The sequence below is a fragment of the Dioscorea cayenensis genome, chromosome 17, assembly GCF_009730915.1.
Source record: "Dioscorea cayenensis subsp. rotundata cultivar TDr96_F1 chromosome 17, TDr96_F1_v2_PseudoChromosome.rev07_lg8_w22 25.fasta, whole genome shotgun sequence".
Lineage (NCBI taxonomy): Eukaryota > Viridiplantae > Streptophyta > Magnoliopsida > Dioscoreales > Dioscoreaceae > Dioscorea > Dioscorea cayenensis.
In genome coordinates this window covers 13,146,728-13,163,197 of record NC_052487.1, presented here as the reverse complement: position 1 = coordinate 13,163,197, position 16,470 = coordinate 13,146,728, and the positions used below count along the sequence as shown (strand labels likewise).

Genomic DNA, 16,470 nt, shown 5'->3' with positions numbered 1-16,470 from the left:
CAAATTCTTTGCCAGTGTATTCTCCTCCATTATCTATCCACAAGTACTTAATCTTCTCGCTAGATTCAAGTTCTACCCGTGCTTTGTAAAATTTGAAGACTTAAAACACATCTACCTTTTTTTTGATAGGATACACCCAACATCTCCTAGAATAGTCGTCAATGAATGACACAGAGTAATTTGCTCCTCCTAGGGACTCAACTTGTGCTTGCTACACATCAGAGGGGATCAATTCTAGAATTGCTTTGCTTGTAGAAATAGATGCATTAAACTTCAGTCGATGTTGCTTGCTCATAATATAATTCTCACAAAAGGTAGTGTTACCTTTGTGAGACCGGGGAGTAGTTTCTTTTCTACAAGAATCTTCATTCCTTGCTCAGACATATGTCCAAGCTTTTTGTGCTATATCTTTGTAGATCTTTCACTTGGACTTATCATTGCAATTGAAGTTTTTCTTTCTTGCAAAGTTTATCCTCTCAACATGTACAAATTTGCATTTATCTTATCTCCTTTCATTAATACAAACACACCTTGAATTATCTTTATGATATCTTTTTGAACTTCAATTTTGCAGCCAAGATCATCAAGTTGCCCAATAGACAACAAGTTCTTTATCAGCCCCTCCACATGTCGGACTTCTAGAATAGTCTGAGTTGTACCATCATACATCTTTAGTTTAATGGTGCTAATACCAACAATCTTCAGAGCTTGATCGTTGCAGCTGTACACAGAACCTCCAGATATAGGTTCATAGTGATAGAACCATTCATTTTTGGAAGTCATATGAAAGGTTGTCACTGAGTCTAGAAGCCAAACATCAAATGTTTGTTGCTATTTTACATACCATGGCATTTCCATCTTCTGAAGTGTTTGCAATATTTCCATGAGGATTGGAGTCCTTTTTATTTAGATTCCAACAATCTTTCTTCAAGTGACCTTTCTTGCCATAGTGATAGCACTTGAAAGTCTTCTTACTCTTTTATTTTGATTTACCATGATTGTAACTCCCACTAGGGCCACGTTCTATTGGTCTTCCTTTCATCACCATCAAGGCCTCCGATTCATGCGAATTTGCTAACCTGTTTTCCTTGTTCTTGCATTGACTCTCTTCTTCCATAATAGTAGCTGTAATGTGGTTGAAGACTAGAATGTTCGTGGGGACATTGTTTGTTAAGTTAATGATGAGTTGATCATAAGAGTCTGGTAGACTTTAAAATAGAACTTTCGCACGTTCACCTAACTCTATTTCATGTCCCAGTGATGTAAGTTGGGAAAATAGAGTATGTAGTATGTTCAGGTACTCCATTACTGAAGTAGATTCCGTCATACGCAAAGTGTAGAGTTTGCTCTTAAAAAAAATCTTGTTGTGAAGTGACTTGGCCTCATACAGCTCTGTGAGGTGATCCGAGATCTCTTTCGCGCCGTCTTCTTCTCTGCTATGCTTGCTAGAACTCCATCAACAAATACCAAATGAAGATTTGCAATGGCATTACCATCGATCTCATTCCACTTGTCATCTTTAACCTCAGCTAGGCTTTCAATAATAGCCGCAAAGCAATTGTCCTTCATCCGGAATAGCCTCATCTTCAGCTTCCAAAGTGAGAAATTACTCGCGTTGAATTTTTCAAACTCATACTTTGATGTCATTACTTCTGTCATAGACTGTTTTATGGGCAGTAACCAATTCCTACAGAAGGGTGAATAATAATCTAACTTATTTTTCGATGTGGAGGTTCCACTATTAGCGGCAGCCATAGAGAGTACGTTAAGTAGATATATTATATACACACCCTATGTTTGGCTCTACTACCACTTGTGCAATTATGGAGCTGTGTAGAGTAGGGTCACAGCAAAAGTAGTTGAAAAATAATAACAATAAAGATGGACACAGAATTTATGTGGAAATACCGCCAAAACAAATTAGGGTAAAAACCACGGGCAAGGTAAAAGAATTTTAATATAGTGGAAAAATAAGAGTTACAATCTCTCCAATAATAAGGAGAACAACCCTCTCTTATATTAGGAGAAAAACACCAACTCTCTCTTATTTTTCTCTTCCACTCTTCTTCACTCTTTCTTCTTCTTCTTAATTGGTACAATGAAGGTTTCATGTTCTTGCCCTTTTATAGGCAAGAGTGTGGTGTGATTAAGGGTTAATTAACCCACCGAATCTCACCCCACCAGCCAAAAGTAATGCAGCCATTTTTGACAAACAAAACCATCACATGCATGTAGCCTATCATCAGAATATTTTAACACTCTGAGATTTGGATTTTGTAAATTTTGCATATTATTAGATTTTGGGTTATGAAATTTATAGTTCTATCTTGAGGTAGCTAGGTTCTAAGGCCTTGCATGTCTTTTGTGCTATGTACTATGGGTGTGCGACTATTTGTCTGCACACCGGGTCCAGCGAGCCTGGTTCGGGGCATGACAGTAACACCAGATTAGGTCCTTTTTACCATCTCAGCTATAATCTTCACAATTTTAATTTGACTGTGTTTAATTGCAGCTTGTAGGACATTTCTCCCGTTCAAGTCTTTAAGCAGAGTTGATTGCAGGTATGCCTTCAAGATTATTTATATATATATATATATTTCTTTTGGAAAAATAGATGATTCATAAATAATTTTAAAAATGTGAGCAAAAAGCTATGTAAACCAAAAAGGGGTAGCGAGATGAGCAGAACAATTAATATAGACACACACACACACGACTTTCAACACTTGTTCCACAAAATCATGTAAACCCATCTTGGCACCGATTATGAGAGGTGATTCAACCAATCTTGATGGTCGTTTCTTTGCAGGTTCAGGCACAGAATTGATTTGTTTCATGAATTCATTTTTTTTTAAAAAAAGTGATTCATTATAAATTCAGTAAAACAATGTGAGGAAAAATGTATATGAGTGTTTATATATACCTTCAAAATTTGTTCTACAATCATGCATCCCCATCTCGGCCCCAAGTATGACAGGTGATTCAGCCGATCTTGGTGGTTGTCTAATCGATCTTCGAATCAGTCCCTTTGGTAAACCCTTCATTTGCTTAGTCAATTTAATTTCTAATCAATTTATTTTGCTCCAAAATCAGATAAGTCGTAGTTCTTTCATTTGAACCATCCACTGGAGCATTTCAAGCGTCAATTTCATCATTATCTGTTGCATACCGCCTTAGAATTAGCTGCATCAATGGGATAAATGAGGAGAGGATGGGTTTGGATTGAAATGAGGATGAAGTTCATTGCTGGAGATGCTGAGGAGGGAGGAAAGACATCAATTAACCCTGGCAGTTAATTTCGTTACTCAGGTATAGGAGGGTGTTTTGGTAAAATTAGAAGATTTAAAAAAGGTGAATTTACATTATGTACCCCTGAATTGTTAAGTTTGGTACTCATGTAAGGCAAGGGCTCTTTCGTCTTTTGGGTTTGAGAAAATGAATCTCCATCTCTTCACTGTAACAGACATCTTGGCCCACCCCTTTCCATCAATCCGAATACATACAGCTCATTCTGGGAAATTGGAGAAATTATTGAAGCATCTGATCTGCCTTTTCCCTGTTCATCTTCCTCCTTGAGCGAGCGATGGCTGTATGAGATCTCCAGGCGATTAACCTCTGATCTCTGTTTACCTGTGATTGTTTTGAGTTTGTTTTATGTATTTGAGTTATGAGTGTCTGTTGTAAGGATCAGTGAAATCTGTGTGATTTTAATTAAGATTTGGTGTTTCCTTTTTATGCTCTACTGGAGTAATTGTGCAGGTTGTACTGGCAAGAGCTGAGATCTGCATCATTATCATCATCACTGTCATCAATCTCATACCTAAATATCATATTGTCAGGCTCTATCTTAGTTTGCTCTTCCTCAAATGTTCCTTTATTGATGAAATTAATCCCAACACTTCGGATCTCTTGAAAGGTATGCAATGAGTTTCATAGTTTGTACATCGTTTTTCTTCAGTTTTTCAAGCTCCTCTACTTCTGTGAACACTGCCCAATTTCAAAGTAGTTAATCAAAGTCATTTAAGCATTAAGAGCTAGTGGAACCAAGCCCAGTTGGCATCAGCTAGGCCAAGCCCAATTGGGTTTGGACTGAACTCAGCCATCTCAGTTCAATTGGGGAAATGGGCGGGGGCCCGACCATGGGCCAGATGCACGCCAACCAGCTGGGCTGTATGCTTCCATTGCCAGTGGGTGACTAGGAGGGTTTAATGGCTCGCCAAACTTTGGTTGCGACTTCGGTTTAATCCTTTCCCCAGTCAAGGTGATATTTTCTAGTTAGTTTAGAATTTTTACTGTTTCCCAACTTATAAGTGAGCCGGTATAATTTTTTCTTTAATTTTTTTTAAAAAGATGAATAAACCACATGCATTAATAAAAAGAGATTCAATATACACAAAAGTCATTATCATATGTATATATACACTTATTTTTTTATTAAAATTTAGGTGTGTAATTTTATATTTTCAATAAAATAAGATATTTCGCACTTGTGAATCTTGTGAATAGATAGTCCATTACTATATATATATATATATATATATACAGTTATGATGAATAACATTAATAAACTTACTCTGGTCATGATTACTCAAATTCTCTATCAACCAACTTTCAAGTAGATCTCCTAAAAATTTTGTGTATCTTGTTACTCTGGTCATGATTAGTCAAAATTCTCTATCAACCAACTTTCAAGTTGATCTCCCGAAAATTTGTGTATCTTGTGAATCTTGTGATAGATAGTCCATATAATTTATCTATTTTTATAAAAACTAAAAACAATTAGCTTGCCAAATCAAACTTTGAGTCCAAGTTTAAAGGGGTAATTTTCTTCTGTGCGTACCTAAGTATGTACTTATTTCACTTTGAGCACCTTATTTTGATTTGTATCAATTTGAGCACTGCAATTTGATTTCCTTACAACGGGAGGGCACTGAGATGAATCCGGTGAGGGTTTGCTGATGTGTCCACTGGAATGCAGCCGTGGATTTTATTTTTCCGTGTCGGATGAAGACGTGGCATTACCAGCTGGATGACTTATCCGAGTGGCGGTCCTTGTTGCCACGGAGGATGCCACATCAACCTCTTCTCTCTCACTCTCCTCCTTTCCCGTTCCTTGCCCGTTGGCTTTGCCCTAGAGAAAGCCAGCCGTTCCCTTCCCCCTTTGCCGTTTTGCCCCTTCCCCTTGCTTTGCTCGCCAGCCATCCGTCGGGGTCGTCATCTTTGCCGGAGAGAACGAAAGCCATCCTAACGCCAGTCACACCCTTTGCCTCCTCGTTTTGCCCTCCTTTACCCTAGTTCAGAGTCCCCGAGAACGCAAACCAGTCCTCAAGCATATAATAGCCTCCATTTGCACCTAGGGACTGCATGATGGACGTCGATTGGGCGATAAGGCCCCCGGAATTAGGATCTCCAACTTATCGTAAGTACATTGCCAATTTGTCATGAAATTAGAATTTTATGTCAATGTTAGCATCAGTGGTGCTTGTGTAAATTCCTTTGAGTGCATTGATGATTTGCATTCAGCATCTGCAATAGATGTAATTCTAATGCTAAAGTGGCAATTTTTATAATGCTTAACTGACAACTTTTATAATTAAATAAGGTGTACTTTTTTCAGACGACATGTCTGTCTTTAAATATAGATATTGAAGAGTGGTTCCTAGGTGAGTTCTTATTTCAATAAGGAATTAAAATAAATGGACATTGAAGAGTGGTCCTGGGTGATTTCTGATTTTAATTGCAAAACTTGTTACAATGGTGATGCAATTTTAATTGCAAACTTCATATTATTCGCTAATGAGTATTCAATTGTCATTGTGATGCAATTTAATTTAACTAAGGATGCTGTTTATGTTTGTTTTTCTCTATAATAAGAAGAAATGTAATTGCAACTCATGTTTAAGCATGTTGGCATGCGGTGATACAGAACTCCAATGGCAAGCTTATAATGCTAATGTTCTGCAAATTTCGGATGAGTTCCTTATTTTCATAAGTTTATTGGTTATGATATGCAATTTCTGGCTTTCAGCTCTTCCGGACATTATCTACATGTTTTCAACAAAAAAATATGACAACATCTCTTGTTTGTTTGTTACTGGCTTTTAGTACAATATGATTAGTTATCTTTTGTTTTCCATGTCTAGCTAATTATGGTTGGGAAAATTATATTTCAGCCCCTGGCAGTGATTACTTCACAATAAAATTGTCTTATACAAGTGATGATGTGCATAAGTGGGAAAGCAGGGAGCTTGCCGGCTATATTGACTACTGCTGCATTGATAAGATGTCTAGATTAGAACTGTTGGGCATGGCCAAGGAGTTGGGTTTGCAAGAAGAAGGTTGCACATTTTGGTGGTTGAGATTCACTGGTAATGGTTTGAGCTTGGCAGAAATAAAAAATGATGCAGATGCCTTGGAGATGGCCTCAAATGTTTGCCGAAATAGGCTGATGAGTATATATGCCAAGGTATGCAGCATAAGTACAAGCAATGATGCTGATAAACCATTTGCTGAAGAAAATGTTAAACTGCAAGATGCTTCTCTTGGGAATAATGCCAAGGAACAGGTTGAAGTTGAAAATGTTGATGAGGAATAGGACATTGGGCAGTTGCAAGATGCTTCTCTTGGGGATTCTGCTGGGAATGATGATGAGGAACAGGACATAAATGAGAATGTTGATATGCAAGATGTTTCTCCTGAACACCAAGGGAAAAATGATGAAGGGAGTGAGTTATATGACTCAGACTATAGCTTTAACAGTGAGGAAGAAGACATAAATGAGGGCAGTGATGATGCCATTGGGCTTGATATGGTCAGACATTCAAGAAATGAAGGAATAGGAGTAGGAGGTGATGTTCACAAAGAAGAAGAAGAACCTAACTCTGACTATGGAGAATCTGACTCATGTTTGCACTCAGCTTCTTCAACAAATGATGAAGATGCAGGTCCAAGCAAACCAAAATACCCAGAGTTCCAAGAAGAAATTGATATGAAGGATCCCTATTTCGCAGTTGGAATGAAGTTCAGCAGCTTTAAACAATTTAAGGAGGCTGTTAGGAACTACGGGATAAAGCATAGGTATGTTATGAATTTTAGACCCAGTAATAGGAAAAGATGCAAGGCAATTTGCAAGAAAGGTTGTCCTTTCTACTTGTGGGCAGCTCCCATGATCAAAGATAAGGACACAATTCAAATAAAATCTAGGATTCTCAAGCATGAGTGCAGTAGAGACCATAATGTAAGGCATGTAAGTGCAAAATGGATTGCTCAGACCTACATGACTCAATTTAGGGCAAATCCTGGTTGGTCTCTGGCAGGCATTATTCAGGAGGTTGAGATTACTAGACTAAAAGCTTGGAGGGCAAAATCACTTGCTCTAAGGTACTACTATATGTACTTCATATTAACTCTTATGTTAGTGCATGTTACAATTTACTGCTGATTATTTGACACCATTTCATTTTGTCCTGCAAATAGCATGTTAGCTGGTGATGAACATGAGCAGATGAAGAGCTTGTATGACTACAGGCTTGAGCTTATGAGGACACACCCACGGTCTACTATCAAATTCAAATGTCGTGAAGGTGTTTTTGAAGGGATGTATGTCTGCTTGTCTCCATTGAAGACAGGATTTCTAGAAGAACGCAGACCAGTAATTTCAGTAGATGGTTGTTGGTTGAAGGGTTTGTTTGGAGGGCAACTACTTTCAGCTGTGGGGATAGATGCAAATGATTGCATCTATCCCATTGCATGGGCAATGGTGGATAGGGAGAACAATTATAACTGGAGATGGTTCTTGGAGTTGCTAGCTGTCGATTTGGACATCAACAACAGCCAACTTTGGGCTTTCATGAGTGATCGGCAGAAGGTTTGTTCTCATAACATTTCCTCTTCAATTAATTTTATATAGGTGTTAAAATATCAGATTTAACTGATCCATGTCGTTTTCCTTTTCTTTGTTTTTTGTTGTCTTCTTGTTTGTCCTTGTGTATTGTATAATATATGGGAAATAAATATCATTATAGGGCCTAATACCTGCATTACAAGACCTACTCCCCAATAGTGAACACAGATATTGTGTTAGGCATATACACACTAACTTCAAAAATAATTACAAAGGAAAAGCTCTAAAAGATCAACTATGGAAATGTGCGAGGGCCACTTACAAACCTGCATTTAATAAAGAAATGGAACTTTTGAAGGCAATGTCCCCTGGAGCTTATGGGTTCCTGCAGAAAATAGCACCTGAGCATTGGTCTAGGGCACACTTTAGACCTATTTTTAAATGTGACATGCTCTTGAATAACCTCTGTGAATGTTTTAATAGTGTAATACTTGGAGCAAGGAGCAAAGGGATAGTGACATTGAATGAAATTATTAGAACAAAGTTGATGTGCAGGATTCAAAAGAAAAGAGATGCTATGCAGAAATGTGGCAGTGAGTATTGTCCTAGAATAATGAAAAAACTAGAAAAGGCAAAGGCATTGAGCTTTACTTATAGCACAACCTGGTCAGGAGGTGCACAATACCAAGTCCTAGGCAATGAGGGCCAATTTGTGGTTGACAGAATAGAAAAAACTTGCTCTTGTAGAAAGTGGCAACTAACTGGAGTGCCCTGTGCTCATGCAATCTCTGCATTATATTACAACCAGGACAGGCCTGAAAATTATATAGATGAATGTTACAAGGTGTCCACATTTCTAGCAATCTATAGCCACATTCTATATCCCACACAGGATAGGAGTTGTTGGCCTAGTAGTAACCAGAGCCCTATGATCCCACCTCCACCTGTAAACAACAAAAGAGGGAAGAAAACAATGCTGAGGAGGAGAGAGCCAAATGAGGAGGCTGGATACACCAAAGGAAAGGTCAGCATGAAGGGCAGGAAGATCACTTGCAGCATATGTGGTGTTGCCGGCCATAACAAAAGATTCCATGGAATTCAGGTACCTTTGCAGCTTAATTTATGAATTGAATGAAATAAATTTTTATTTAGTACTAAGCAATGATTTGTAACCATGCATATATATATATATATATATATATGATAGGCCAGGTTGCAAAATGAACCAGGACAGCCAAGTGATGCAGCAACTAATGATGTGGAACAATCTGAGGTGATTTCTTTTTCCCCTTCCGTTTATGTGATTTTCATGTATTGGGTATAAGAATTAACCATCCAGTAATATAATTGCAATGATTTCGACAGGACAATGCCAATAATCCTATGGATGCAATTGATCCACAGGTTTTGGAGGAACATTTCCAGTTGGTATGTTTGGAGTCATTTCCTTCTTTTTTAACATTGTTATGGCTGATTTGTTTTCCTTGACATTGTCAGGTTAATAACTTCATTCAAACAGAAATGAATAACCAACCAAGTGAAACTCAACAAATTCAAGTGACAACCATATCACAGGTAATGTAATATTACGGCAAAAAATTTACAACATTAGATAGGTGATCTGTTTCCAAAATTGCAGGTTATTGATACACAGCAACCTGCTCTCCAAAATTTACCAATTGAAACTGAAATGAGGCCAATGAAGAGAAAAATTGAGACTAGAGGAGGAAAGAAAAATAACACAGTTGTAGGTGCTAAGCAACATGATGTAACAAATCCTGTGGAACCTCAAGAATCAAGCAAGAAGGCTCATGCAACCTCAAGAGCTCCTGTGTTGAGACCCAGAATGAAGAACAAAAACATGGAAGCTAAGACTCAAGCGGGACCTCCAATGAAAAAGAAAAAAGAATGGGTTCCTCCTGGTATTGGAAAGTTTGCACCAGCTGCAGGAAATACTAGCTGAAGAGCAGTCTCATAATCTCCTTAGCTTGTTTTGACATATTAGTGGCATTTTGACAATGTAAAGCTACTAATAGATGTGCTTAGTTTCTATTGACAGGCTACTGCTATTCTGATATTGTAAACATACATATATATTTTTGTCTCCAAGAATACTTAACATCATATGAATGAAAACTGCAAATTTTGATCCCAATATTTTTATATCGAGTTCTCAGGGTCATTTGTTCATTAGAAAAATGCTTATCGTTATAAATGGTAATTGTTAAAAAGATGCAGGAAATACAAACTTGGTATTGATATAAATGGCTTGAATATCATGTTGAATTCATTGATATTTAAGCAACTGCTGACTCAATTCAGCTAATACAGATTATGATAAGACAACACATTAGTTAAATTGAAATTCAAACATTATCAAAGTTTCTGCTGTATCATCCATCCAATTAACACAAAATTAAATTTCATTAATAGCAACAAAAAAAATTATTACAAACAATTTTGAAAGCAAATAACCTGTAGTTTCTATACAAAAATAATAGTGAAGATGAAGCAACTAATTCACTGCATGAATTTCTATACAAAAATGATCTAAATATAATGTACTCAAATAATAAATTCAAGTAACATTGTAACTATCTAAAGTCCTCCAAAATCTTCAAGAGTTCGGAAGAGGATTTCATCTGGTATATGGTGGACGGCTGGTTAGTTCGCGTTCTCCAAGTCTTTGGAGGGGGCAAAATGAGGAGGCAAAGCGTGTGACTGGCGTTAGGATGGCTGGCGTTCTCTCCGGCAAAGATGACGACCCCGACGGATGGCTGGCGAGCAAAGCAAGGGGAAGGGGCAAAGCTAACGGGCAAGGAACGGGAAAGGAGGAGAGTGAGAGAGAAGAGGCTGATGTGGCATCCTCCGTGGCAACAGGGACCGCCACTTGGATAAGTCATCCAGCTGGTAATGCCACGTCTTCATCCGACACGGAAAAATAAAATCCACGGCTCCATTCCGGTGGACACATCAGCAAACCCTCACCGGATTCATCTCAGTGCCCTCCCGTTGTAAGGAAATCAAATTGCAGTGCTCAAATTGATACAAATCGAAATAAGGAGCTCAAAGTGAAATAAGTACATACTTAGGTACGCACAGAAGAAAATTACCCAGTTTAAAGATTGGGTTAAATTTTGGGTTTACAGCCATATATATATGTGAATTTTTTTTTTTGGTTGCGACAGAGAGAATCTTGAGCTTCATTGATTAAGTTTCTTACTCTTGTAAAATTTAATTCATTACTTTGGCTTTGGGTTTTCTAAGTTGTTCCTTAAGTGATACACATTAGTATTTTTTTAATGTGGTTGAAAAATTAAAAAATGTGTATGTAAAATTATAAATATATATTGACAAAAAAAGATTAAATAAATTAGAAGATATTAAAACCCAAATATATGTTGATATAAAATCCACTCATAATTCATTACTACAATCCAAAAAAGGAAAGAACCGACGAGGTTAAAAATTAAAATAAAATGAAACCAGAATCCAGAATCCAGATCCAAACAGCTCTCATCACAAACTTAACACAACAACGGTGCGTGCGTGCATGCATAGGCGGAATCAAGGGAAGAGGGGGGGATTTTAAAATTCTATCGATACTATTTAAAATAAATTAAATGAAAACAATAAAATCGAAAAGTGATAATAACAACTACTATGGCTAGCTAATCATAGATCTTCAAATATTTTTGCTTTTAAATTTTATATTTAAATATGTTTATATTGAACTTATCAATATATAATTATCGATTTTTAGAATATTAATGTAAAAAATAGTAATGATAAATAAAATAATAATAAAACCTTACAAAAATATAATTGCTTCCGCAAAATTTCTAGAAAAAAAATATTATAGGTCGTGTTGATTAGTGAGTTTTCTCCTTGTGCAATCTCTTCTGAACTTATATTTTATTTTTCATCAAGATTTATCTTATTTATTTTATATCTAACTTAATTTGTTTAATTTTTTGTGTGATTATCTATCAAATATTGTTTGATTATTTGTTGTGAAAATCGTTTGATATATTATGATTAATTGTTATAAAATTTTGATTATTCATTAGATTGTTTGTTAGACAATTATTGTATTTAAATAATTGAACTAGATTTTGAATTTGTGTTAAATTGTTTTTTTTTTTAATTTTATTATTTGTTAATTTAGTGCTTAACTACTAGTTGAGTTAATTGTTAATTATGTAGATAAGATAGGTTTTTAAGTGTAAATAAAAATTTTTGGATCGATGTATATTCTGTATTATTGAATAATTGATTTCAAATTTGAATTAATAAAATTGTTCAATATTAATAAACTTTTTAAATTTAAATGCATCACCCTTTTAATTTTGGTTCTAGTTCTGCCACTCTGTGCATGCATGCATGCATGACAACGATTATATATCGGTGGAGCATTCTTAGAATGGAATTCGAAAATCAGAGGCCAAGAAACCACCAAAGAACCAAGCAACCACACACGAGAGTAGGAAAATCCATATCTAAGCAGCCTTCATCACAAACTTAACACCAAACAATGGTATTGGCACGTGTATGTTTGTCACTACAAGAAGATGCTGAATTGGAAACCGTAATGGATTAGTAATGAATTAGCAATCCGTTTCAGTTTTATAAATGGAATTTACATCCGTTTCAATATTTGAAACATAAATGTCATCCGTAGGTAATCTATTTCTAATATTAGCAACGAAACATAATTCCGTTTGTAAAGCAGAAACGGAAACAAAACTTCCGTTGCTAAATTTAAAAATATTTGTTTAAAAAAATTATTATGGAGATACTTATTTATAGGATTATAATTCAATGAATATTAGTTGAACATTTTAAAATTTTGATTATTTTTTTAAATAATTGCTTGGAATTAATTTAATTAATTATAAATTTCCTAAACCATAGCCTTGAAATATTAATTTCTAATTATAAATTCAACATTTAAAATATAAAAATTTTAAAATTATAATAACTCTTTTAAGATATAATTTTTTAGATTATTAACTCCTTTTAAATCTATATCTTTTTAGGATAAAAGTTATTTTGAAAATTTTTTAAATGGCTTATATACAAAAACAACACCAATAATTTCCTTCAAAGAATTTATATATATATATATATATATATATATATATATATATATATATATATATATAATTAAAATAGATACAATAACTTAAATCTAGAAACAATTATACAATATTTAAATTTTCGAAATATATTGACTATTTCGAGATAAATTAAATTTTAAAAATAAAATATTTATAAGTAAAAAATAAAATTACAAACGATACAAGGATCTGTTTCTAATTTACAAACCAATAGGGATTTGTTTGTAAAATAACAAATGGAACATTCGTTTTACAAACAGATCTCCATATCCGTTTTTAATTTTACAAATAGCTCCTTATATCCATTTGTAAAATATTGGATAAATATTTTGTTTTTTTAATATTTTTTTTGGAAAAAAAATTATTGTTTTGAATAAATTTGGTATTTATAAATTTTCTTAAATCTATTCATAAAAATATTGATTTGTAATTAATAATAATAAATTAAAAATATTTATTTAAAAACATTATTATCAATAATCTTATTTAGAGGATTAGAATTTAATGAATATTAGTTGAAGATATTAAAATTTTGATTATATTTTTTAAATTGCTTGGAATTAATTTAATTAATAATAAATTTTCTTAACCGTACTCATGAAATATTAATTTCTAATTATTAATTCAACATTTAATATATATAAATTTTAAAAATATAATAACTCTTTTAAGATATAATTTTTTTACATTATTAACTCCTTTTATATGTATAACTTTTTAGGATAAGATTATTTTGTAACTTTTTGAATGACTTATATATATATATATATATATATATATAAAGAACACAAATAATTTTCTTCAAAGAATATTTAAATTTTCAAAATATATTGACTATTTTGAGATAAAATAAATTTTAAAAAATAAAATATTTATAAGTAAAAAACAAAATTACAAACGGACACAAGGATCAGTTTATAATTTTACAAATTGATAGGTATTTGTTTGCAATAGTACAAACGGAATTGGAGATCCGTTTATAATATTACAAACGGATTTTTATATCCTTCGTCGTAATTTTACTATCTTGATTTGTAAAATTACAAATGGATTCTTCCTCCATTTGTAATATTACAAACAAATCCCTTTAAGCGTTTCTAAAATTTTAGATAAATATTTTAATTTTTTATTATATTTTTAAAAAAATTATTTTTTAAGTAATTATAAATTTCCTTAAATATAGTCTTGAAATATTAATTTGTAATTAATAATAATAAATTTAAAAATACATTAAATATATACAACATATTATCTCTTTTTGGATAAAATGAATTTCGTAAACAAAATATTTGTAAAAAAATACTTACAAAATTCATTAAAGAATTTAAAATTATATTATGTGGCATGGGTTATGATTTTATATATTAAAATTATTTGGAATTTTTTTAAAATGACTTACATATATTATATATGTATAATAATTTTATTTAAAAAGTGAATATATTCATAAAATTAAGATGGATATAATAATAATTGAAATATATAAATAGGTATAATAATTGTTTCTTAGTAAAATTGCAATGTATAAAATTAATAAATATATTAATTATTTCTAGATTGAGTGAATTTTAAAAATAAAAAATTTATAATAATTTTATAAATATTAAATTGCAAACGGATCTTGGATCCGTTTGTAAAATTGCAAACAGATCTAATATCCGTTTGTATTGAAGTGGATCCTGATTTATTTATCAAATATATCCGGATTTGTTAAGATATTAATTAGTTTTAAGAAGATAGAATTTTCTTTTCGGTTCTTCTCTATCTGAAACCCTAGCTCTCACTTCCCAGTCCGGAACCTAGCTTTTGACAATCAGTCTAGTGTTGCATTGCTCGATCGAGAACCCTTCTCCATCCCTTCTCCTTCACCAGGCCGAGAGCCTTCTAGAAGGTAAAAATTGATTACCTTCAACTTCTTTTTGTGGATTTAATGTGTTTTAGAAATTAATGATTATTTGTTGCATATTTTATACTAGTGAATGATAACACTTTGTTAACAATTTATTGTTTGCCCACCCTGTTTTGTTCCAATCTCACTTTTGTCTAGTGCTTGTGAATGTGGAGCATTGATGCCTCATGCTTTCCTTCAGCAGAAAAATAATAATAAGTTTTTTTTATGTTCTCATAATTTTGCATGGTTTAATATATGTGGTATGTGATGCAGAAATTGGTTATAGTTTTTTATATAATTTCGTGTAACATCTATAGATAGTATTAGTTGAATAGTTATTTGTCATCTATAGTTGCACTACGTACTCTGTTCATAATTAATGCATAAATATAAACCATAACTAATTTAACAATGTTAATTTCTCACTATAATGATGCATGAACATATGGGAGCCTTCGTAATGTAAGAGGAGTTTAACCTCATCAAATTATATATATATATATATATATATATATTATGTTTTCAGGGTTAACACCAGTGAAGGTGATGAGATGTTGATTGCATGTTTTCCCACCTGATTAGAATATAAATTATAGCATCGAATTAAAAAAAAAACTTTGCAATTATTCAATTTGTGGATGCTTTTTATGTGATATTTTCAATATTTTAAATTAAAAATTTGTTTTTATAAACAATTATAAAATGTTTTTAATATTAATGATTTTTAAATGCTATTTATTAAATAGTTAAATAGTTAAACATCATAAACAACAGTTTACATAATGTTAATTTAATTGTGCATGATTGAGGTTATCCCCCAACTAAACAATTTATATTTGTTTTTCTTATATCTTTTAATGCATTTCGATGCTCTATTTAAAAAAAAAAATGTTTCACTACATTTCCTTTCACCAAACCACATGCCAAAACATCGTATTACATTAAACTGAACCATTCCAAATGTTTTACTGCTTCCATTTTTAGGGCATCAATGAACTTTTAAAAGCTTAAAAACAATAATAATAATAATAATAATAATTATTATTATTATTATTATTATTATTAATGAGCATGTTAACATTTATCCATGCTACACATTGCATGTACACCATGAATCTCTATCCATTTGTTTGTGTTATTAGACATGGGCTTGTGTGCATACAGTGACATGTCTTGTTGGGTAGTATTGTTGATCAATCTAATTTTGTTGGGTTTTATTGGTAAAGTTTAGGGTTAGGGGTATTTATTTACTTATTCATTTATTTTGTGTTCATTTGCATGTGAGGATGCATGTGCATGTGCTTGTTTCACGTACAGTTATTTTATAACTTATGATAAAGTTTTATGTATACACCAAGCCAAATACAGATACGAAATTTTGACAATGTTTTGATTGAAGGATAATAGCTACATGATAGAGTGTGTCAGTTTCAAAGGTCAAGTTTTTAGGTGTGTTTTTCACATGGTGAAATAAGCATAAAGGAGATGGATGGTGACAGGGAAACGCTAGTATGAAGGGATACACGTTTGATCTACGATGCACATACATCTTGTCACTAGTTACGAACACATTTCCTTATTTTATTGCCTTATTTGGAGAATTAGAAGCTAATTTT

General features: G+C 33.0%; 1 protein-coding gene and 1 long non-coding RNA gene across 2 annotated transcripts; both read left to right on the top strand.

Annotated features, from left to right (window-relative positions):
• Window positions 1-7,756: 7,756 nt before the first annotated feature.
• LOC120281132 lies at window positions 7,757-8,969 on the top strand. The gene is made up of 3 exons (XM_039288046.1): window positions 7,757-7,867; window positions 8,202-8,254; window positions 8,327-8,969. The coding sequence occupies exons 1-3, from the start codon at window positions 7,757-7,759 to the stop codon at window positions 8,967-8,969; spliced, it is 807 nt and encodes a 268-aa protein (XP_039143980.1).
• Window positions 8,970-9,049: 80 nt separating this feature from the next.
• LOC120280111 lies at window positions 9,050-9,423 on the top strand. Its single transcript, XR_005542252.1, has 3 exons — window positions 9,050-9,116; window positions 9,209-9,271; window positions 9,341-9,423. It is a non-coding gene; the product is annotated as an uncharacterized LOC120280111 (long non-coding RNA).
• Window positions 9,424-16,470: the final 7,047 nt, after the last annotated feature.

Bases quoted from the DNA above. Each gene is read 5' to 3' on its own strand.
- LOC120281132 (XM_039288046.1), top strand. From the start codon at position 7,757: ATGGTGGATAGGGAGAACAATTATAACTGGAGATGGTTCTTGGAGTTG. The intron at 7,868-8,201 runs GTTTGTTCTCAT...GAACTTTTGAAG, and splicing joins TCATGAGTGATCGGCAGAAG to GCAATGTCCCCTGGAGCTTA. The intron at 8,255-8,326 runs GTCTAGGGCACA...ATGTTTTAATAG, and splicing joins AAAATAGCACCTGAGCATTG to TGTAATACTTGGAGCAAGGA.